The following is a 23,944-nucleotide window of genomic DNA, read 5'->3' as shown; positions in this document are numbered from 1 at the left end:
TCTACGAAAACTTCAAAATGGCTCCTTCCATAAAGCTATACATCAATACTTTGCACATGGTTATCTAATGAACTCCTCAGTACCATTATGAAACCTGGAGCAGACATCTGCAGGAGAACTCCCAGAGGGTTTATTTCAACACAAATTCATAGGCTCCACCTCAACTATTTGCATTGTAACCCCATTTCCAAAAGATGGAGCCATGGAAGCAAGAAGCAACATTTGGAGTTGCTTCCTCTTTAAGAATTAAGTGAGGTTCCTTCAGAGCATACACAGCAAGCTAAGCAGATCTACAGAAGGCTGTAGAAGGAATAAACAAGAGCAGTTGCTGACATGACATGTGTATGTATGTGCAGGTTCATGTATTATTTAGGATAGCTGAATCACTAGAAATATCTTTAACACTAATCCGGAATGCTACTTTGACTTATGTCCAAGATCTCATGGATACAAAAGGAATAACGAGCATGCCAAAACCAATTTTCTATCGCCTTTCCCCCACTGATTGTGTTAATATGGTAAAGGAGATTCAACTCTCTACAAAAATCAAATAAATAAGGTTCTAATTATAACCTTTCTTGATAGACTGATTATGCATGCATTTTGTTGGCCACTCATGTGTAACAGCAATGAGTGAATCATCACAGCAGCTTTCCCTTAATTCCTATTAAAGAGTGCCATTCGAGATTTGGTAGGAAATTAGCACTTTAGCACTGCAGATTTTGAACCTATTTGCTCAACCAGTAAGTGCAGTGGTTTACTTACTGAGGAAGTGGTAGTAGCTGAAATTTTAAGTTTCCTGTGTGCTGCCTAATATTAGAAGCTAACCATGTATGCGTATTTAGCTTTAAATTAATTAATCTTAGATAAGAAAGCAGCCAGGCATGGTGTCACATGCCTGTAATGCTGCCTCTTGAGAGGCTGAAGCAAGATTAGGAATCTGAAGACAGCCTAGAATACTTGAGAACTTTACTCAAAGAAAGAAAAGGAAACAAAGCAAACTTTGTAGCACTTTTCACCTGCGCCATAGTCTCACTGCCCTTGCCTAGAGATGAGGGCAGTGTCTAGGAAAAGTGCTCCTGCTATTGGGAAAATAAGATAGTTCTGAATTCATATGATTTTCTAAGTCAACAGGAGTTTTCTTCTGGAAAATAATCTGAAAGTACAACAGAGTAGGGATTTATTTACTGTTTGTTTATCAAATCAACTGTAACAGAATAAGAAAAAGAAAGCTTTAAGCTTGTGTATTGAGGGTTAGTCTTCCCTAGCTGGGAATAGGAGGAAAGCAGAGGGAAGTACTTAATGCTAAATAACTTGCTGATGTTGGCGATGCAAACAGAGAATCAGCGAGGACGGCATGTAGCTCTCCTGCCCTTCCTACTTCCCTCAGTATGTGTGTGAGAATGTGTGTCTCTGCCTGTGTGTCTAAGAGAATGACGGCAACAAAAAGGCAGAGAAACAGATACACACGACAGAGAGAAAGACCAGTGCACACAACTAAAGTCAGGAATTAAATGTTAAAGATGTATGTAATGGAACAAAGATGAGTTTTGAGTTTTTCAATTTTCCATCACTTTCACTTAACCACAATTTCTTCTATTATTCTCTTGTGAAATTTCCACTTTCCATTTTCCCAGACCACATCACATGTTTCCTGTTTCTGGATCTTCCATTGTTCCTCTCTTCTCTTTGTGTTTAAATCATTGAGATCCATTTAAATAACAGTTTAAAAAAAAAAACAAACAAACCACAAAAAAGTATTTCTTATACTTATTTGAATTTACTTACTTATTCAATTGACATTTATTTCAAAGCTGCTAAAGAGTCATCACATCATAATGACAATTCTCTCATTCAAGATGCCTATATCCTGTATAGCAAATACAGAAATAAACAGCCAGATTATTACCTTTTACAAATGAGCATGAAATGCAATATTTGTCTTTCTACCTCTGGCTTTCATTTAACATGCTATCCTCCAGTTCCATCCCTATTACCAGAAATGACAGAGTTTTGTTCTGAAGGTTATTTTTTCTGGGGATTATTTAGCATGTTCCTTCTGCATCCATCCACCCACCCATCCATCCATCCATCCATCCATCCATTCACTGTTGGATGCCTTAAGTAATTCCACACTTTGGCTATTGTGAATAATGCAGCAATCCACATACAGGTGTACTTTTCATCTTCCTTCCTGTTTTATTGCTTCAATTTAGTGCCTCACCATTTCTGGGATGGTTCTATGAGTCATTTAATGAATAGTCCTACATATCATTTGTATTGCCTCCCTTTACACCATTTTTTTCCTAACTCTGCCTTTGCAAAGCAAATTTAGAAAGATTAGATTATACCAAAACTAAGAAGTGTCTGCACAGCAAAGAAAACAACAAGAGTATAATTTTCAAAACTAGAAAAATATTTGTGAATTATTTTATGACAAGAGGAGGGGAGGAAATGGGGACAAAAACATGAGAAAGGGTATCAATGTTTGTGAAATAATGCCCCTTCTATCTGGTGAATATAATGTAACCCTTCTATTAATTACAATTAAAATATTTTTAAGAAGATCTAAATATCTAGAATATATAGTTTAATAGCAAAAGCTCAAATAATCTGATTTATTGGGAAAATAATTGAAACTGGCATTTCTCAAAAGAGCACATACAAATGGTCTCCCAAAATGTGAAAAAAAATTATCATGGACTGGAGAAAGGCAAATCAAATCCACATTGAGATATCTTGCCTGAGTTAGAATATCTACTATCATAAACAGGAAAAAAAGAAGAAAAAAAAGACTAATACTAGCAAGAATTCAGAGAAAGGCAAGACTCCCACAAAGCTTGTTGAGTAGAAGCTGGAACTGCTATTAGGAAAAAAATATGGAAATTCCTCAATACACTAAAAAATAGAACTTGAGCTCAGGGCCTGAGCACTGTCCTGGGACTTTCTCAAGGCTAGAGCTCTACCACTTGAGCCTCAGTACCACTTCCAGTTGTTTTCTATGTATGTGGTACCAAGGAATAGAACCCGGGTCTTCGTGCATGCTAGGCAAGCAATCCACCACTAGGCCAAACTCCCGGCCCACAAATTTCTCTTATTGTGGCACATAAATATGAAATTTCCAATGGACTGATTAGAACTGGAATAATTAAAAAAAAACAACAGGAGTTACAGTGGTGTTTTATTACTTTTGGAGACAGAAAAAAGGACGAGTATGAAAGGAAACAGAATAAGGATGCTCATTAATACTTCTCCACGAGTTGAGTAGTTATCCCTTGAGACTGAAAAATAAAATGCCTTGCTGAGGATTGAACAAAAGACTACTGATAAGCCATAAGATATTTGTGCATGGAAATACTTATTTAAAACGTGTTCCTTGGGCTGGGGATGTATCTCAATATTGGAGGAGCACTTACCTGAGCCTCTGGACTGAATGAAAGCAATGTTCGAATCCAATCTTACCTTATTTTTTAGAAAACCTTTAATAACTCTTGGTCACCATTTTCTTCTTCTCTGCGTTTATCAGCACAGATACTTGAGACACAAAGACCAGATGGGCTACCATAGACAAAGTGTTAAGGAAATGTTCTCTTAACAAAAATCTGTGGTAGTGGTTCACACCTGTGCTTCTAGCTATGTGGAAAGTGTAAGTAGGAGGCTCATGACGCAAGTTTAAATAGGGAACAACAGAAACCTTATTGGATAAAAACAATAGCTAAAGAACAAAACGATGGTGGCTTGTAGCAAGTGAAGGTCTTAAATTCAAAGCCCAGTGAAATCATAAATAAATAAGTGAATACATAGCTGGATAAGTAAACAAATCTGTTATCATAATATGCTGTAATAAAAGTTAAATCCTGGTGTTTTTTTCTTCCTCGAAAGGAACAATATATACTATGTTAATATTTTCAGATCACAGTTGGCCACAAATAAGTAAAATTTTAAAAGCCAAAACCAGAGTTAAAGGTTAGACTATTGTCATGGTTTTCTGAAGGACAGCTATCTCCTTACTGAATAAAACAAGAGACAAATTAAAGCTTTGACTTGAAGTTTTATACCATCGTAATTTAATTCTAGTTTTTTTTCCCCATCCACCATGAAATCTTTATAATTAAGAAACAATTTCCAGTCCACTTTTTGTCTACTGAGTTCTGTTGGGTAATTTAAAAACCCGCCTGCTGTTGCTTCAGAAAGCAAAATCCCAGACGCTTTGCGTGTTGATTAGCATCTGAGAAATCTATAAAGTTTAATTAGGAAAAAAATGAACAGTAAAGTTTTATTTACCCTGCTAAATTTTAGTGGCTAATGTGCTGGTTTACTTTCCATAGCTTTCCTACTTTACAGTCTTGGAAAGCTTGCAAATTCTCATCAGAGAAATATGTTTTCACTCCATGTATATCAAATGCTGAGAAATTAAAGTATTACATTTGTTTATTTTGCTGTTTTTGATACTGTTGTTGATAGAATTGTTTTGAATATTTAATTTCAATGCTTTATTATACCTTTTAAAAAATATTTTTCTTCTGAACTTAAGGGTTATTTCCGAGACTAGAGTAGAAGGTAATGATGGATGGAGTCTAATTTAGTTCTGATTCCTTCAGTAATTTTCAGGGCATGTATAAACAGAATAATTTGGAGAATAAGAATTAATGTGGAAATTGAAAACAAAAGTTTTGGGGCCAGGAACGTGGACTAGTGGTGGAGTACTTACCTAATATGCAGGAAGCCCTGGATTTGATTCCTCAATAGCACATACACAGAAAAGGCTGGAAGTGGTGCTATGGCTCAAGAGCACTAGCCTTGAGAAAGTACAAGGACAGTGTCTAGGCCCTGAGCTCAACCCCAGAACTGGAAAGAAATTATATCCCACTTACCAATATAATGGGAAACTCTCAACCCAGAATTTTCATGACTAAGCTGTATTAACATAGTCTGGAAATGATCAGCATTTCACACTTCAGTAGAAAGATATACTTAAATATATCTTCTAAAATATTAAAGGCTTTGATAAGTTAGAAAAGATCTCTCTTCCTGAATTTACTGAGCGCTAAGACCTAAAAGAATGCAAGTATGTGTTTTAGATTTCTTCATAAAAATGGACCAATTGAAATGGACCCAGCAGAAGTGAAAAGATGACAATAGAAGCTGAGAACTTGTGTGGTCTGCTTTCTAGAGAACAGGACAACCAGCAGTGTAATTCAGTCCAAGGCTGAAAGCAAAAGGTACAGATCCTTTCTAGCTGATGCTGTGCTCAGACCTTCCATGGATGTAATGATTTCTATTCACACCGGGGATTGCGGTATACTCACTGAATTCACTTGCAATGAAAATCTCATCTGGAAACCCTCTTAGGACACACAAAATCTTGCCCAGAAAATTAGTATAGAATCAGGAAGACAAACCTGAGGTTCCCACTGCCAAACTGATATTTCAGATTGCTAATGTTACCACACGGATACCTGAAACACATTTTGGAAACCGACTGAAACATAGATCCATGTTACCTCTCCTGGATGATGCACAATGACTCTGATTGTACAGTTGCTCTATTGCAAATTGCCTCAGGATTATGTATAATCTAATAAACTTTTGTGATTGTTTTTAAGTATTTAATATCTCACAAGATATGAGCAGCATTAGACTCAATGGAGAAAACAACAGTAATAATTAGACCAGGATGATTTAATCTGAAGAGAATTTGTGCAATAGGAACATTCATTTACACTAGCAACTTAAACATTTATTGTTTCTTCTTCCTAATTGGGAAATAAATCCATCCCAGGAAAGTGGTGAAAGCTCTCTTTGGGAGGCTAGAAGGAGGTAATAGATCTTGAGACTACTGAGTAGGATTCTGAGGAGTGAGTTTTTTTTTCCATCTAGAAAAATGGGCAATGGGGGTTGGGGTCCCCGTGCGGGAGTCGGCTTGGGCTGTTGGTTCTGACAGTGGCCGCCGCCGCTCTCTCTTGCTTGCTCAGCAACGATGGCGGAGGGAGATAACCGAAGTACCAACCAGCTGGCTGCCGAAACTTAGACTCTGGAGGAGCAGCTGGTGGGATGGGGAGAAGTGAAGCTGATGGCTGATAAAGTCCTGCGATGGGAGAGAGCCTGCTTTCCACCTGCCATCTTGGGTGTGGTGTCCCTGGTGTTTCTGATTATCTATTATCTAGATCCATCTGTGCTATCCGGTGTTTCCTGTTTTGTTATGTTTTTATGCTTGGCTGATTACCTTGTTCCCATTCTGGCGCCTAAAAGTTTTGGCTCCAATAAATGGACTACTGAACAACAGCAGAGATTCCATGAAATTTGCAGCAATCTAGTGAAAACCCGACGCAGAGCTGTGGGCTGGTGGAAACGTCTCTTTACACTAAAGGAAGAGAAGCCTAAAGTGTACTTCCTGACCACGATCATCTCTCTGGCTGTGGTGGCTTGGGTGGGACAGTAGGTCCACAACCTCCTCCTCACCTACCTGATCGTGACTTCCTTGCTACTGCTTCCTGGACTAAATCAACATGGAGTCATCTCCAAGTACACTGGCATGGCCAAGAGGGAGATCAACAAGCTTCTCAAGCAAAAGGAAAAGAAAAATGAATAGTGCGCTGTGGCTCGCGGAGTCTGGCCAGCCCTGAACACTTCCTTCCACGCTATCTGGATTGTACAATGTTACACAGTAGCGCTTTGCTCTCCTCCTCTCTGCCCTTAGTTCATAGGAATTCACACTTGCCCAGTCAGGCCTGGTGCATAGTGTCTTTAAGTCAAGTGTAGCTGGGTGTGTTCTTGTCGGTTGGCCTTAAATGGACAACTTGGTAGTGAGTGTGACCTTGATTTTCCTCTCCCAGAATCGGCATTTTGCTTTAGAATAAATGCTAGGATGCAGTTCGTAGTGACTTCGGGTGCAGATTGGCAGTGGCTGCGTGGACTATGGTGGTTCAACATGGCTACAGGAAGCTGCTTCCAAACTGCCCGGCTTCATGAGTACAGAGAACACATTTACTACCCGTGAAAAGACCAACCAACACTCAGTCATTCCTCATGCCCAGGGAACAAATGAAGTGCATTCCACACCCTCCTCAGCACGGGGGTCTCCCCATGCCTGTCCAGCCCAGCCGCATCTGAGAAACACTGGTGATGAGGATTTTAGCAGGCCTACAGCGCTCCTGCCCTGGTTCTGCCTCAGGTTGCTCAGTCCTCGAAGGCTGAGGACCCCATCCTTCCAAGATTAGAGAGGAGGCTTTGTAGCAGGCCTGCATGGCAGAGTTGCAGCTGAGACTTCAAGTCTGCAGTTGGTTAAGACACAAGTCTGTGACTTTTACTCCAAGACCAGCCAGTCAGGGCACAAGTCTTCCTGTGTTTAATTCAGATTCACTGCAGTAGAAAATAAAACTTTTTGTCTACAAATCCTAAGACCACAAAAAGCCTTCAAAAGCATCAGAGTTGTGCTCCAGCGGCCACACGTTTGCGTTGGGGTAGCTTAGCACTGGTGTCTTCCTTCTCCATGCCTCAGAAGCCACATGGCCGCTGTAGAGACCAGCCTTGGCAGGTTGGCCTTGGGCCCATGTGGATTTTGTGACTTGGAAAGCTTCTTTGAAGCGCTCTTTTCTCCTTAGCCCCTAGGACTTTCGAGTAGTTGGAATTTGTAGGTTTGAATCTGAAGGCCAAACTGTGACATAGTTGGGAGCACTTGGCAGCCTGCTGATTTATGGTGACTGGTTTCTTTTGTGGACAGATTGCACTGATGGTTGTGTTTGCCACCCCTGCCAAAGAGCCACAGCCTCCCCTTCCTCCCGCTGTACATTTGCCACACATCTTGACCTCCCTTAGTCCCTTCCCTGTTTTTTTTAATGTGTCCATGACAACTACCTTAATTTTACATGTTTCCTCCTTGTAAATAAGCCTGTCTTCCTGTCTGGATTTGTGTGTGTGTGTGTGTGTGTGTGTGTGTGTGTGTGTGTGAACACATGTTCTACCAAATGATCTACTTGGCAGTTTTAATCCTGCATTTCTTCTAATTTTGTTTGGTGTATAAGGGGGAAAATTAAAACAGCTGGTACAAAAAAAAAAGAAAAATGGGCAATGGGAACAATGAAGACAGGGACAAAGTATTAAAGGTACAATGTATTTGATAAACATTCTCAACATTTCCAACTCCTGGTATCATAAACACACTATGACAGGTAGGCTCAGATGGATCTCTGAGACGGTTCTTCTGGTATCTCGCCTAGGAAGAGTATTGGCATTCATAGAAAACACATACCTACACATAAACCCAAACACAAACATACATGTACACATGCACATACACACACATAAAATGAAGTACAGGTGTTACCTTCTTGTTTTAATTCACATTGTATAAAAGTTTTAACAGTACCACCTACCTTTTTTCCCCTCTTGCTCAGTATTACCAGATGACACAATTTCTACTTCTCATCAGGATCAATATTTGTCTGTAATTTCATGTTAAAATTCTGAATCTCAAAAAAGAAGCAATACAATAAAAAATATAAGATACAGCTCTAAAAGTTCCATACATTTATTACTCAGTGAAGAGAATGCCCATTCATTTACTATTCATGAAATTATAAATGTAAATAGATTTACAAATAGGATGACAAAATATACCAGTAACTTTGATGATTTTCTGTTCATATACATTTCTTTCCTTATATTTGTGACTTGATGAATTCTTTCAAGAGAAAAAAAACAAAATATATGCTTACAATGATTGATTGTACTGCAATTTAGAGTGGAAAGCATATTAAGGAAGAAATTTAATTTGTGACAAAAAAATGTAAGCTTGTCCCTGTATATCAATACAAATAAAATAATTCTTAGTCTACAATGACTGTGTATGAGAATATAAACCTGTTTGTAACTTGTAACACAATCAAAAAAGAGAGCTGAAGCCAGGAATAAATGTGGGTGTAAAAAAGTATTAAATTAAATGGCTGATATTATAAAAATTGAACAAAAAAGAATCAGTAAGCCATTCAGCCATATTTTGAACAGGTATAATCAATTTTCTTGTACTGTGTTTATTTCCACCTTTCTGACATATACCACTGGGTCCCATCTTGTTAATGAACAAGATACATATAATTTCCCCTATTAGAAACAAGCAAGCATTTGTACAGGAATGTGGTGTTCCCTTTGTTTGAAATTAGAAGGCTAATCATTGCCTTCCACAGATAGCCTGTCTGGCCAGGAGGAAAAAAGAAAAATGTCACCTAGCACAGCAAAAAAGGCAAGCCCTGGATGTTAATATGACTCTGATAAGCCTGTGGAGCAATGCACAGGCCCTGACTGCCCTGACTGCTGATCACCGGCATCAGCCTCCAGTATGACTGTGTGTTTGCTGCTGCTTGGGTAGCTCTGAACATTGCTGTGAGCACATGGCATGACTATCTCTGCAACCCAGCCGATGGCTTGGCTCTGTGCCTGACTTGACAGCTGGCAGAAAGGCAGGGGCAACGTAATCCTGTGGTGTGTGAGGGCAGAACGGTGATTACTTAAGAATCACTAAGCATGTGAAAAGGCAAGTTGTGGGGAAGCTTTCCCTCTTTTTTCCTCTTCAGAATCACTTGAGCTGATCACAACTCACCCAGGAGGAAAGCTTTGGGTGTTGATTTTAGGCCCTACCCCAGCAGTACAGTATTGTCATCAGAGATTTCCCTCAATCACTGAAAGGAGAAATATCAAACCAGGGGACAAGGGCTTAGCACTCAACAAGTCAATCAGGAAGCCCTGTGGAGAAAAGGACTTTATTTCCTTCGGTTGGAAGCAGATAATGCTTTGAATTTCTCTCCATGTGAGAACAGGAAGAGCAGATTAAAAGGAAAGGTGGTGGAAGGGTAGCATAATCTAGCCCTGAGGAAGCAGGGGAGGAGTGGAGAGAGGAAATGTTACCCACAGCCACCACAGTCATTCAGAAAGGCAAGGCTCGAAGCTGGCAGGAAGGGCTCTCTGCCTGGCAGAGGTGAACCTTTTTCCTGACCCTCATGTTTACTATTTCACCTATTCCTTTTGTGGGTCAAAAAGATTCCGTTAGAACCAACGATCATTAATTCCCTTATTTTTAAAATGTCAGTTGCCTGGTGAATGGAAATGATTCTGCTCTGTTTGCTTTGATATGAGAGGCAGGTGAGGTGCTTAGAAAATGGTCTGGCACATGATTGGGTCTTTGTATTTGTTGAATGAATGGATTTGTTTTTAGTCACAGCCACCCACAGTACTGTCTGAGCCATGTTTTGCTTGAAGAAAGTCTGGGATTCCATCAGGGCTGAAAAGGAAATGCTAAGCCTGTTCTGCTCTGCATCCCTTTAGGGTGAACTGAGAGGAGAGGAGAAGAGACTGGGTCTAGTGCCTTTGTTTTTGTGAAAACAGCACCTGTGTTTCCCCTGTACTCCTCAAAAGGTAAATAAATACACCTCCAGGCAGATAACCTAAACTTTGTTTCTTGTGCTACTGTTTATGATGGTTTGTCAGAGTCTAATGAAATACATGCCTCTTTATCAAGGATAAATTGTGATGCTCTTAGTGAAATAATTTAGATGTGCCTCCCTCTAATCATGAGGCAGAAATTTTCTCTCTTTGCCTGCCATTTTTATTAAAGCATTGACTGCTAGTCACAGGATAGCTCAAGCTGGCTTCAAACTCCAAATCCTACTTTTGCCTTTCAATGTAAAGTGAGATTATAGGTGTGTGCCAACAAGCCTAGTTTCCTTTGCAGTCATTTTCTTTCTTTTTTTTTTTTTATTAGCATCAATTGTGTTTGTAGTACTCATTCTGAAAAGGCATATTAGTTTTGCATGAGATTTCTCATTTATTCTATACTTTAATCAGATTGACCGCTTACTTATTCTGTACTTCTCTTTCTCTCTACCACATTACCACGTTTTATTCAACAGCTTTCAGTGAGTTTGGTTTTTACCATTTTCATTCACAGATACAATGTGAATGCTTTGGTATTGTTCACATTCTAACTTCCTCTTTTCTTCTCCCCCCCTTTTCTAACTTTTTCACAATTTCAATCCTGAATGTGTATACATGTATACTTATCTTTAAGGTCTCATATCCTCATATGAAAGAATATATTTTGGGGAATTTTCTAAGAAAGGTTCTCTTTTATCTGATTCTTGCCTCATTCCTGTGCTAGATTTAATTAAATTTTATTATCAATATTTTGTATCCTTTCCAAGGACCCTAAAGCCAGTAGTAATATTTTTAATAAATCAAAATGATCAAATCAAATAAATAAATGATTGGGGTAGCAAAGGTTAGAAAAGTTCCACACAAAACTCAGAAAGGTTCTTGGCTCAGGTTAAATTGGAAACTGCACCATCAGCCTATTTCTAGAAGTTTCTTAGGTTATGAGACAAGGTTTTTGCATTGTACTAATTATAATTAGAGAAATATGAAACAGAATAAAAAATTGTAATGGAAAAGTTGGCCACAGCTCTCTCTTGAAAGCCTCAGTTTCTCATGAAAGATGCTAGGAAAGTAGCTCTTTGGGAATCTCTCTCTTTCTTTCTCCCTCAACTCTTTTTCTTTTTAGCATAGTCATTCTTTCCATGTCAGGGAGAGAAGTAGAGGTACTATCTTGAGTAAGGACAACTAAATGCCTTCTTACAATCTTGAGACATGTCTTAAATTGTCCTAAGTTTAGTTGGAATACACACACACACACACACACACACACACACACACACACACACACATTGCATAGATGCTACATAGATACAACAAACATTTGTTCCAACATTGTTTTTCACTGTGAGATTGTTAAGCATCCAGAGTGGATTTGTGTTTTCAAGTTTAAAGCAACTGCATCAGCACAGTTCCACTTATTGCTCTCAAATATCGCCTGGTCTAAAAATGCTTTACCATCTGTTCTGTATTAATCCCAAACTGAATTAAGAGGATCAGCTTTCACTTTTGTCTGTTCCCATTGTGGTATTATTATTTTAGACCTGGGGGAGGTGGTGAGAAGACAAAACAAACTTACATGAAATGTCTAAAAGAAATTAAGCATGCTCTTGTCAGACCAGTGTTACTATTTTTGGCTTTGCCCAGGAAGGTTGCTGCTTGCCCATACTGTAAGGACCATGACAACAAGAGAAATAGGGCCAGGAAAACATCAGTGCCAAAGTCAGTCAAATACTTACCAATTTCCTTTGCATTTCAACATTGAACTAGGCTCACTGGGGCTTAAAAAGAGAAGTGTTGGTCGCAGCTGTGGTCCTCAGGGAACTAGATGTGTAGTTGTATGGCAGGATGCGCATTTGTGGTATAAATAGGGGAACTGAACTTTGTCCAGATCAGAACCAAAGTCATCCAATGTAACTAGTCATGTGTCAATTAGAAAGGAGATGCTTTTGCCTTTGAATTTTCAATACAAAAATCCTTCCTCACTGTAAAGTTATTGTCTTCCCTTGTTCTTTCTCCAACTTATTTTTTTCTGCTTATTTAATTTTCACAGTACTGGGTATTGACTCAGGGCCACGTGTTTGCTTGGTGAATAGATACTCTTCTGCTGAACCCATACTCTCTTGTATGTACTGATTATTATAGAGGTAGGGTTTTTTTTTTGCCTGTGCCTGTGCCCCTACACCTCTGTCCCTTTATTTTGGCTTTCCACAGAGCTGAGATGACAGACAATCTACTGCATCCAGTCTCATGAACATTGTTGTTTGTATGATCTCAGCCTTCCATACAGCTAGGTGGATAGCCATGTGCCACTGAACCAAACTATTGCTTGAGAAAGGGGCTTGAGTACTTTGGGCCTGGGTCTACTGTGCTCCTCCCAGTTTCAGCTTCCTGCTGCTTTTGCTTTGAGGAAATGCTTTCTTGGCATTTCTTAACCTTATGGTTGCTTACTTCTTTACAAGTTGCTCACCTGTAACAAACAATATGCCAGGTGCATAGAGCTGATTCATTCAAAGAGTGTTAGTCAGATATAAAGATCCTAATGGAACTTGAGGTTTTGGCTTACTGTTTTAGAGGTTTTAGTTCATAATGATTGGGATCTGCATAACAGTACTATCATGATCTATCATGGGGCAATAGAATAAAGCTGCTCATCTGGGAAGCAAAGCAAAATAAGAAAAGGGCAGAGCCAGACATTCTCTTCAAGTGCCCTCTCTCAATAACCTAACTTCTTTCTTCAGAGCCTTACTCCCTAAAGTATCTACTATGCACCTTTACTGATGCGGACTGGTGATCTAGCCAAACACATGGGCCTTTGGGTTTCTATTCCAAACCCAAATGACAAAAGGTTCTACTTTTCTTGGTCACTATTTGTTTTGTCACTTGAGTGGCTTCAGGTACTTCAGAGATGGTGATGGCTCCTGGATTTAAATGTCTACCTTAAGTCTCTCAGCTCAAGCAGGTGCACTCATTTCCATGTGCTGTTTCTAACTTGACTATGTGATTCAACTCAGAATGTTGCTAAGTTTTTTGTCCCCCTAGAATTTTTCTTCTTCAGAGCAACTGGTCTAATGGTTTACTTTGGTTTGTTCATCTTTGCTTTGCTCTTTTTCTCTTTTCTTTTTTCATTTATTTATTTATTTTTGCTAGTCGTAGGGCATGAACTCAGGGTCTGAGCACTGTCCTTGTCTAAATCAGGCACTCTGTGCTGCTCTCCTTTTAGAGAGTAGAGTTATGATGGGAAGTATAACTACATTCTGGTTCCTAAACAAATTTGCATCCATAATCTCTTCAAAAATAAAAGACTAAAAAGCTGTGCACCAGTGGCTCATGTCTGTAATTCTAGTTACTCAGGAAGCCGAAATCTGATCATCCGGGTTCAAAGCCAACCTAGCCACAAAAAGTCTTTGACACTCTTATCTTCAATTAACCACCAGAAAACTGAAAGTGATACTGTGGCTCAATGGTAGAGTGCTAGCCTTGAGCTGAAGAGCTCAGGGGCAGAACCTGGCCCGGAGTTCAAGCCCCATGACCAACCAAAAAAAAAAAAAAAAAAACAAGAAAGAAAGACTTCAGTTTTCTTATGAGTTCTTTTCCACTTCCATGTTTTAGTTTCTTCCTTTTTAAACACTTCATAACTGTGGAATACACTTACCTAGGTTGTGTTGTAAGATCTTAACATTTCCTAAATGGAGGCTAAACTTTTTTTTACAATTTGCTTTCCCACCTGGGGCAAGTAAATGTTTACCTATTCCAATCCTCAACGTTCCTTTGATATTGTCAAATATTACACATTTTGTTGTCCCCGGAGTTATGAAATTGGATCTGAACATAGTTCTATTCCCATGACTGCTAATAAATTACTTTTCCATATGCTTACCACACAATGCAGTCTATCTTTTATTTAGTAGCTATTCACACTTAATCTTTTAATTCTTATTGACTGCAAACATGTAAATATTTTATGTTGAATAATTATCAATTGTGTGTCTTGGGAGTTTCTCTGCCTAACCTATTGTACTTTCTTTCATATTTTAATTTCTTTTACAAAGAAAACTTAAAATTTAGTATGTTTTTACTTATAAATTTTATCTTTTTACTTATAATTTGTGATGTTGGATCTTTCTCTTAAGAGTTACAATATTTTACTTCATTTTCTTCTAAATGTTTAACTCTTCTGGCTTTCACCTTTAAATAGCTATGCACCTGGAATTGAGTTTCTTGCATAAAATCGGAGACAAACTCCCATTGCATTATTTTGCCATCTGAATTACCAAATATCCAAGAACAATCAAATTCTTTCCTTTTGCCTCCAATATTAAATTCTAGATCTCTCACAAATCTTATTTCCAAATATGTCTCAATTTAATTTTTATTTTATTACATTATATTTTTTAAAAGTTTAATTGTTTGTTTATGCTTGAATTCTATTTTATTCTCTGAATCATGGTTGTTTTGCAATTTTTAATAACTGGAAAAATTTATTGATATCAGTCTGAAAGAATACTCCAAATAGGGCTTTAGGCTAATCTTAGCTATGTGGGAGGTGAAAGTAGGCAGATTGTGATCAGAGATTGAGCTGGGGAGATGTACTGAAGAAAACCTAAAAAGCAAGAAGCGTTACATGTGAGATTCAAGTGGTAGAGACCTTGTCAAACAAGCATGAGGCTTTGAGTTCAATCAATTCCCAGTATTGCAGAATTAATTAGCTAGTTATTAATTGATAAGAAAGCTTATGATAATGTATTTTATGTCACCTACAAACAAAATTGTACAATTCCTCTCCTGGCACTCTTCCTCTCCATGTCCGAGCTACATTCATTTTCTCATCAGGCTATACAAACACAGCACTTTGACCTAAAGTCCATTTCCTGCTCTTTCCTCTGCAACTCTATCATCATGAGTTCTCTGGACTAATTAGTTATTTATCTCACTGTTTTGGAACTCTTTTGTTACCATATACCCCTATATTCTTTATGCTATCATTGTGATGCACACTGAGGGTGCAAGCTTCTTTCTTTACAATTGTTTCCCTGTCAAAGTGGAAACTGTCTATGGGTTCATAGTTACATATTCAATGCATAGCTCAGGCAATAGACTGTCACAGATGTTCTACAAAAAAAAAGAGAAGAATTGGATCTTTTTAAAAGCAATGTTCTTACCGTCATGAGTATGATAATAGAACCATTGATAATTATATTGTGAATCTTCACTATCTAAAAAGAAGCATACATGCGGTACAAAAGCTCTGAGCAGCAGTAAATAAGTGTACAAGGAGAGAAGGGCACTCTAATCTCTCCATCTGTGGCGTTTTCTTGTGAGAGCTAAGACTTGAAATTAGACTGATTGGGAAAATAAACACGTCATCCAGACAAGACCAAGGCAAAATAAAATAGAAGGGCAGGCCCCATGTTTGTGCATGAAAAAAGTAATTCTTCTTTTATTTTCCTCTGGCGATACGGGGGTTTCGGCTTGCTAGGCACGTGCTCTACCACTTGAGCCATGACCCTCTGTCTAAGTAGTAATTAATTCTAACTGGATTAATCAGAGAAAGCATTACAAAGAAGAACGGAGTGGACCATGGAGAGGAGAAAGCAAAGTTTTATGCTCAGGCAACAAAATGAGTGGAGTTAGAGAGACATACAAAATTGACTCAGTTCAACAGAAATGCAAAGCAGAATGTGGTAGCCTAATAGAACGTTGTAGCATCTGCTACAGTAGGAGAGTAGCGTTATTGGAAAAGCCCTGTGTGAAGAGTAGAATTGTAGGAATCACCTGCTTTATGACAGGTTCTGACGTAATCACATTCTTAACTAATCAGGACTCAGACAATTAGACTACTTGAGGTAGTCTTTCTTAAGTTTGAGTGGGCTATAACTTAAATGTTTCTGTTGCTTTCAGTCTTCTTGCGGAATGGATTCAATGGTGTACATTGGCACTAACAAAGTCAATGCAGGATATGTGTCTGAGATACCTAAAGAAAACCTGTCTGGCAATTGCCAATGTATAAAAGTCAAAAGAAGGATGAAGAGCTGAGAACCAAGGACAGAGTGAACACAGGACCTGCTGATAGCCTTAGGTGAGCTTGCACATATATAAGCCTAGGAAAGTGGGCACAACGTAGAAATGTTCTTCAGTAGCCTATGGGAAGGGAACTGACTACAGTTTGGGGGCTTGTGTATGCACTGGGCTAAATCTATATGAGGGGAGATTAATACCATGATTAAACATTAAAGGAAAGCAGGCCAAGACTGACCATCCCGGCAATCAATTGTAATTAGCATAAAGGTGGAAAACAGAAATAACTAGGATAATACTTAAAGGGAAAATCTCAGAATTGTATATTTTAAAATAATGCCCTAATGTTTGAAAAAAAATCTAATTTGTATAGTAACTGAGATTCAGGGAAAATCTCAACGACAGAAGTCATGCTGTTGGGAAGGTCGTAAACTGATACATTAAAGTCCATCTACATGGTGATACCATTTGTAGATACAAAAGCAACAGCCAAGTGGCAACTTAGAAAGTGAAGACAGTGTGTAACGGGATTGTGTGTTTTTACAGTATTGAGAACTACATCTTTTCTAGCCCTATAAGATAAAGGAAATAAGGGGCATATTTTGTAGTCAAGAGAATAAGCAAGGAAATTCTGGAAACAATGTATACATTCTTGTTGATTTTCCGCATTGTTTTTTTTTAGTTGTACATTTCTCAACTAATCATAGAAATCACCTTTACCAGCATATGAGTTAACAGTAGGAAAGAAAAGAACAGGTGCATGTATAATAGAGATAAAAGATGAGTTGAATGTTCTTTTGTTGAAACTTTTGCTACTGGAAAGGAATTAGAGGTCCAAAATTACACTTTTCTCTCAGGAAATTATTTTTAAGTTCCAAGGTTTAAAAATAATTAACAATTTTTGCCAGGCAACAATTGAGCCACACCACTACTTCCAACATTTTGGTAGTTAATTGAAGATAAGAGTTTCATGGACTTCTCTTCCTGAACTAGCCTGGTACCTCAGTCCTCACATCTCAGCCTCCTGACTAGTTAGTCTTATAGTCATGTGTCTGGCCATTGCCTACATATTTAAATGAATGAATTCAGAGATGCTTAAAGGATATTCTTTTTGTACCCGTCTGAGGCTATGATTTTTTGACTTTCATTTTATCACAAATGATGCCGCATGCAATATTTCCAACCAGTAAACCCACAGTTGTATTAAGAAATATTTTATTAACAAAACAGTAAATTCCACTTGCTTAGCATTTCCAATAATGGATAAATTGGCGCCTTGCAACAGAAAAACAAAACAAAACAAACCCCTTAGATACCCAATGACACAAAGTACTAGAAGGGTAAGAGCACGTGGCCGTTTTTGGATGTCTTAGGGATTGACCAGCTCACAAATTATTGTCATGGTTGTTTTTTTGAAAAAGGCAACATATTACATGTATTTTAAAAAAAGAGGAAGCAGATTCAATCAGAAAAGTTACAGTCTAGAGATGTAATCAAATTTATGCCAGGTTGTGTGAAATTGTCTATTAACTGCAAACTCTATGAGAACCCTGATTCATTTGGTATGAAGACACAGAGATCTTATGCAAGTCTTTTCTCTCTCTAATTCTGCATTTCCCTCTTTCACCATTCAGGGAAAATAATAACTTCTAGGTTTGGTGTAGTTCAAAAGGATTAGAAATCATTTTATTTTCAGTAGAGGATTATATCATCCTATGGAATTTAAAAGATGATGCTGAAGGGGAAAAAGTCATTGTAATCAATCCCAGACAGCATATCTCATAGATACACTGCTTAAAAATGACACTGTTCATTTAATTATCTATTACCTTCTAGATTCTTTGCATATGAAACTAGCTCAAATTCAACAGCTCTAATGGAAAAGCAATCATTTTCTTTCTAACATTAAGCTGTAAATTAGTGGTTTTATATCTCCTTTTTATTTCACTGGCTTTCCCTGAGTAAGATTGAATGAGAGGGATTGGTAGGAAAAGACTTGTGAGTTCTTTAACCTGGCAAATTAAAAAGATTTAAAAAATAGTTGACATTGAAGAAATGGATATTACATTTTATGCCATCTACTTTCTGGGTCATGAGAGCCTTTGATATTTCTTACACAATGTCTTGGCAACTGTAAATTGTGGTGATTTGCTATGAATTTTATGCATTTCTACCGTATTCTACGTCAGAAATCCAGGCCACATCTTGGCATTTTTCATCACTGAAAGTATCACAAAAGATGTTTTGCATTTTTTTTGCCTTTGCTGATTAAAGCTAATTATAAAAGGCATTCTTTTCTTGTATGACATCTAGTACCATTCTTGATGTTCAAGTAATGTGACCATTTCTTGCCAAAAAGCATCATCTTGCCTTGTAATAACAGACTTCCTTTGCATTCTTTTCTCCTACGAATAATTTATTGCTGTGAACATCATCAAAACAATATGCAAAAACAAGTGTATCACCTAGACTTTCCTACTACTTAAGGTATGTTAAACGAAACCTATATTTAAGGATACAGAGGAAAAATCAGAAGAGTTAAAATTTAGTCAATGATCAATTAATAGAGAATGAATTTTTAGAATGGGTAGTAATACAGAGTGAAATATTACTGAAAATACTTTTTTAGTTGAGAAAAGGTTGACTTTCCAAAAAGAGTTGATCATGTACATCAAGTTCAAAGAATATCTGGATTATTTTACTGGAAACAAAGTTTTTCAGTTGTAGAAGCCAGGATTAAGGTGTGAATTGATAGACTTTGCTTCTATAACCTGCCCACATAATGCGTTTTACCCATGCAGCAGTATACCAGTATACCAGCGATATTCTATTTGATAAGAAAATGCTCCATTTCATTAGGGACTAAAGTGTCTTCTGGATGATCCTGAAATTAGGATCTGAATGAAGCAATCACCCCTAATTTGTCATAATACGTTGGCACAACTATTCTCCTTCCTGTTTCTCCATGTGTCAGTGAGTACTTGCTACAGTATGTATATTTGGGGCATCCATCCTATGTAATGGATTCCTGTGTGTAGATGTGTGTATGTGTTGATGTGTGTGATGTTTATGATTGAAAATGGTAAACAAATATGGGCATGTGAAATTTGGGGGAGAAAAAAGATTATAAGATACATATGTATATATTTTACTTTCTAATTCACACCTTTCATACAAATACTAAAACTTAATTGCAACAGAATGAAGGCTGTACATGTAAGAAAAAAAGTAGCTGAGTCTTTTTATATACATTCATACATATCTTTCTTAGAATAAACACTACACTGTAATTCTTGTTTAGAAAAGTAAGTGTGGCAATTTATAATGGTGGCAAAAAAAATCATCTGACTAAAATCATTGTTGCTCCGATGTCATAAAACTTCCCTATACTTAGCAACACTTGTAACATTGAGTTTACCAAAAATGGCCGAAGAGCAGAGATATATTTTGCATTTTGCTATACAACAGGCTATAAAACGTCACTTATCACGGTCCAGAAAGCACACAGAGATGGGTTTTATATAAACATATGTAATAACATAGTAAGCGTGCATGAAAATTTCCCCATGATTGCATCTATGCCCTCTCGATTTTTTTTGTTGTTTTGAAGTTTTAGTGTGAAAATGTGCCTTATATTTCACATTATTAATCATTATTATTATTATTTTGGAAAATAAGGCCTCCATACTTTTATATTTCCTCTCACAAACAGAAAGGGGCTTTTTTTCCCCCATGTGTTCCAACACAAGTCTTCAAAAAACAAAGCCAGCACTTAAATGTCAAACGCAAGTTCCAACCTCTGCCTCAGTTGCACCCGGGTGCTCGTGGTGTGGCTGAGCAGGCTCAAGGAAGGGGTGCAGGGTGGGTCAGTCCAGTAGGTGGTCTTCTCTCGGGCAATCTTACTGACTGACTTCCCAGGAAAGCGCTAGCACTTTGGCTAAATCCAGGATCATAGGTAGCTTCTTTGAGTTTTCGATTTTGACTATTTTTCCCGTGTTCTGTGTGTGTGGTTTTCTCTGTGTCGTGTCTCGGGGGTGGAAGAAATACTCCTCGCTTTATGAATGCGTGCCGTCATCCACTGTCTTTGAGAAATGTTCCAGCAACATAAAGACAGGCAGAGTGAAAGAAAAACACTGCGGATGTTAGGGAATTTATTGGCCCCTGTTTTTATTTTTATGTATTTTTATTTATTTTTTGTTGTTGTTGTTTTTCCTCCCCCCCTCCCTTTTTTTTTTTGAGAAACAAGAGCAGGAGATCACTTATCTGCGGTTGATTTGTTTTATCGTGGTCTTTTTTTTTATTTATTTAAAAAAAAACAGTCTTCCCTTCCTGGTTGCGTTCCCTGTCTTGGTGTGTGTGTGTGTGTGTGTGTGTGTGTGTGTGTGTGTGTGTGTGTGTGTGTGTGTGTGTGTGTGTGTGTGTGTGCTTCATAAAAAGGACAGTCAATCCAGTCATCTCTTAGGTCTGGGTCGGGTGGAGACCGTCTGTGCTCGCGGGGAGGGGTCAGACGTAGTACTCCTTGTCCTTGTTCTTCTTGTGTTTGCTGGCGCTCTTGGCACTGCTGGGCGGCTTCTCCTTGACCACGGCCCCGTTGGACTGCGCCGAGTTGCTGATGTAGTTCCGACTCTCGTCCACGTGGTAGGAGCCCTCGTCGCGGTTGCGGTACTTGTACATGGCGTAGAGGAGGATGAGGATGCACAGCGCCGCCGCCGCCACGATGCCCACCACCATGCCCGTGGTGCTGCTCGACTCCCGGATCACCTCGGCCGACCCCGGGTACGGCTCCCGGCCGCCCACCCGGGTGGGGTTGGCTGGAACAGACAAACAAACACGAGTGGATGATTCGGAGTGGAGGGACGCCCCGGCCGTCCACCTGAGCCACCGAGCGCGCAGGCCGCCCGCCGCTCAAACCCCCAGGCGCCCGCTCTGTCTGTCTGTCTGTCTGTCTGTCTGTCTGTCTGTCTGTCTGTCTGTCTGTCTGTCTGTCTGTCTGTCTGTCTTCTCTCTCTCTCTCTCTCTCTCTCTCTCTCTCTCTCTCTCTCTCTCTCTCTCTCTCTCTCTCTCTGACACACACACACACACACACACGCACGCACGCACGCACTCACATATCCTGGGAGATTTGACTCAAAATGATCAAAACGCAAATGGCCTGCCACATTTTTTTTCCCCTCAGACACCCCACCCCAAATTCACTGCAATTAGGTAGAGATCTTGCAATTAGACAAGATCCCAGATTCAGTCACACAAGCCCTAACCTTGACGCTGCTAAAGGAAGTCACTTTAAGAAATTGGTGCCACTGTGAAAAAACAAGAGCCAGCTCTAGGCTTGATCCAGGATAGCTAAATGCTTTAAAATTCACACGGCCTCGTAATAAAATCAGTGTTGAAGAATAAGATAATGCAGGCATTTTTAAATATCTAATTGTTTCCTTTTTAAAGGGTGATTTTACATCTGCATAAACTGAAGCAAAATTTATTATTTACTGTTCGAGATTCAGATTCATTTCTCTTCTATATATATATACACACAACATTATATGTAATATGAACACTTTCATTATATATCATACTGTACTTCAATGTTGTAATGTATTGTATCATATATATCATATATATACTATTGAATATAATACATTTTTTTGTACACTGCTACTGGCTGAGTGATTCTCAAAGCTGAAGATTTGAAGGAAAAAGTTAAATTTTTGAAAAAATTAATTCTGAATGCCTTCTAGATTGCTTTTGAATCAAAAGCTCTGCATGTAACAAATGATTACAGACTACTGACTGGCCTAGTTTTATTCAACTGACAAACCTTCAGCCAGTCTTTCCCAGGTATAAGGAAAGCTCTTCCCCTGTTCAAGTGATAGGCTATGGGGCACTTAATTTCTTCCCTGGATGACCATGGAAGGCAAAGAAAGAGCCTTGGGAATTACTGAGAAAATAGAATAAAGGAAACAAATGTGGAGCTCTTTTTCTCTCTATACCATCTTTTTTGTGTGTACTACAAAGCAGTAGAAAGTTTGGAGAGAAAATATGCTATCTCTCCTTGATTTGTGTTATTTTAATTTCTACACGTTGTTGTCTGTCTTCTCTGAGGCTCCATCCTCTATGCTGTCCTACAGGAAAAGATTACTTTCAGATTCTAATAGGTTAAAAAATTGCTAAAAGATTCAAAACATTATTCCTTATAGTTCATGATGAATTTAAACTACCTCAAGGTTACATAAATATGTTTCTTCCAATACAAACAATATATCTTATATGCAATAATATATAATATTTTATGTTCTAAACACATATGATGCATGTGTCTGCGTATGTGTGATATATATATATATGAGCATACAGATCAGGGATTGAAAAATTCAAGAAGACTAAAACTACATTTTTATTTCACTACCCCTAAACATTACTTTTTAATTGTTTTTATTATTTCTTTTTTCATATATTTTTATGTTTTGATTATTTCTAAAAAGTTTCTCTTTATTACAAGGAATCATTTGCAAAATCATCTAGCTTTTAGTGCTATGTTATTTCATTTTCAAACATTATTTTTTCTGCCTCAATATGAAATTTGTTTTTTGTCATAGGGAAGGGGGTTTCCTTCCCCAAATAAAGTCATATAGATACAGTTAAGAAGTAATGCCTTTCAGTTTTAAATCTGCAATGGGATTGGTTCTGCAGCATTCTTTAGATCCAAATATAACAGTTGAAACCACTCTCTGCTCCTGAATATGGCATTGCTTGTTTTACAAAAACTCATGTATGTGGCTGAATAAAAAAGTCTTGAAGTTATGTCTCTGGCCAAAGTAGGAGGAGATAAAACTATAATCTACACTATTTGATTACAGTCAATTAATTTCCTCTCAAGAAGCAAAGCACCCACTGTGCTAACTGTCACTCATGTGACAGACTGAAGGTGGCATTTTCCCTTTTCAATACACTCATCTTTGCCAAAGTGTGCCAATTAGCTCAGCTGCTGGCATTTCTTAGCTGACAACTTTCTACTTGTGGCTTTTGGGATGTATTCTTTTAGCATGGCATCCCAAGAGGTTACAGGGAAGCCTATTCAAATGTTAACTTACATCATTTTTCCTACCTGATGAAATGCTTTCATATGCACACATTGTCCACAATTATCTCACTTGGTTAGAAAGAAATGACAGAGGATGGAGATGTAACCATTCAGCCCATGAGAGTAATTTAGGGATGGCAATGGAATGTGGAATTTAAATTTTCTTTTTGTTTTATTTTTTTTTCTTCTATTTTAAATTTCTCCTTACGGACTTGTATTAAGAGGTTTTAATTCAACATATTAATTTGTGTGATAACAATGCATCTTGATCAGTGTCACTCATCATTCTCCTCTATTTCAAATAACAGATGCATGTGTTTACACACACACACACATACACACACACACACATATACATACACACACACACACACACACACACACACACACACACACACACACACACACATATTCCCAGTTGGAAAT

General features: G+C 38.1%; 2 protein-coding genes across 27 annotated transcripts in view; one reads left to right on the top strand and one right to left on the bottom strand.

The window, feature by feature from the left end:
• Positions 1-5,926: 5,926 nt before the first annotated feature.
• On the top strand, positions 5,927-7,940 carry LOC150060761 (ADP-ribosylation factor-like protein 6-interacting protein 1). Its single transcript, XM_090336964.1, is given in 1 exon segment — positions 5,927-7,940. A coding segment is annotated over 1 exon segment (519 nt). The 5' UTR covers positions 5,927-6,073; the 3' UTR covers positions 6,593-7,940.
• A 9,698-nt stretch (positions 7,941-17,638) lies between these two features.
• Positions 17,639-23,944, bottom strand: part of Nrxn1 (neurexin 1) — a 997,953-nt gene continuing 991,647 nt past the window's right edge. For all 26 annotated transcript variants that reach the window (XM_090336957.1, XM_090336958.1, XM_090336944.1 and 23 more), the window contains one exon: positions 17,639-21,251. In XM_090336957.1, coding sequence (XP_090193083.1) covers positions 20,944-21,251 — 308 coding nt within the window. In that variant the 3' untranslated portion in view covers positions 17,639-20,943. The remainder of the gene's footprint in view (positions 21,252-23,944) is intronic.

Source organism: Megascapheus bottae, chromosome 7 (assembly GCF_031878675.1).
Source record: "Megascapheus bottae isolate mThoBot1 chromosome 7, mThoBot2.hap1, whole genome shotgun sequence".
In the NCBI taxonomy this organism is placed as follows: domain Eukaryota; kingdom Metazoa; phylum Chordata; class Mammalia; order Rodentia; family Geomyidae; genus Megascapheus; species Megascapheus bottae.
Note: the sequence above shows the minus strand (reverse complement) of the source record. Positions and strands in the feature narration are given on the sequence as shown.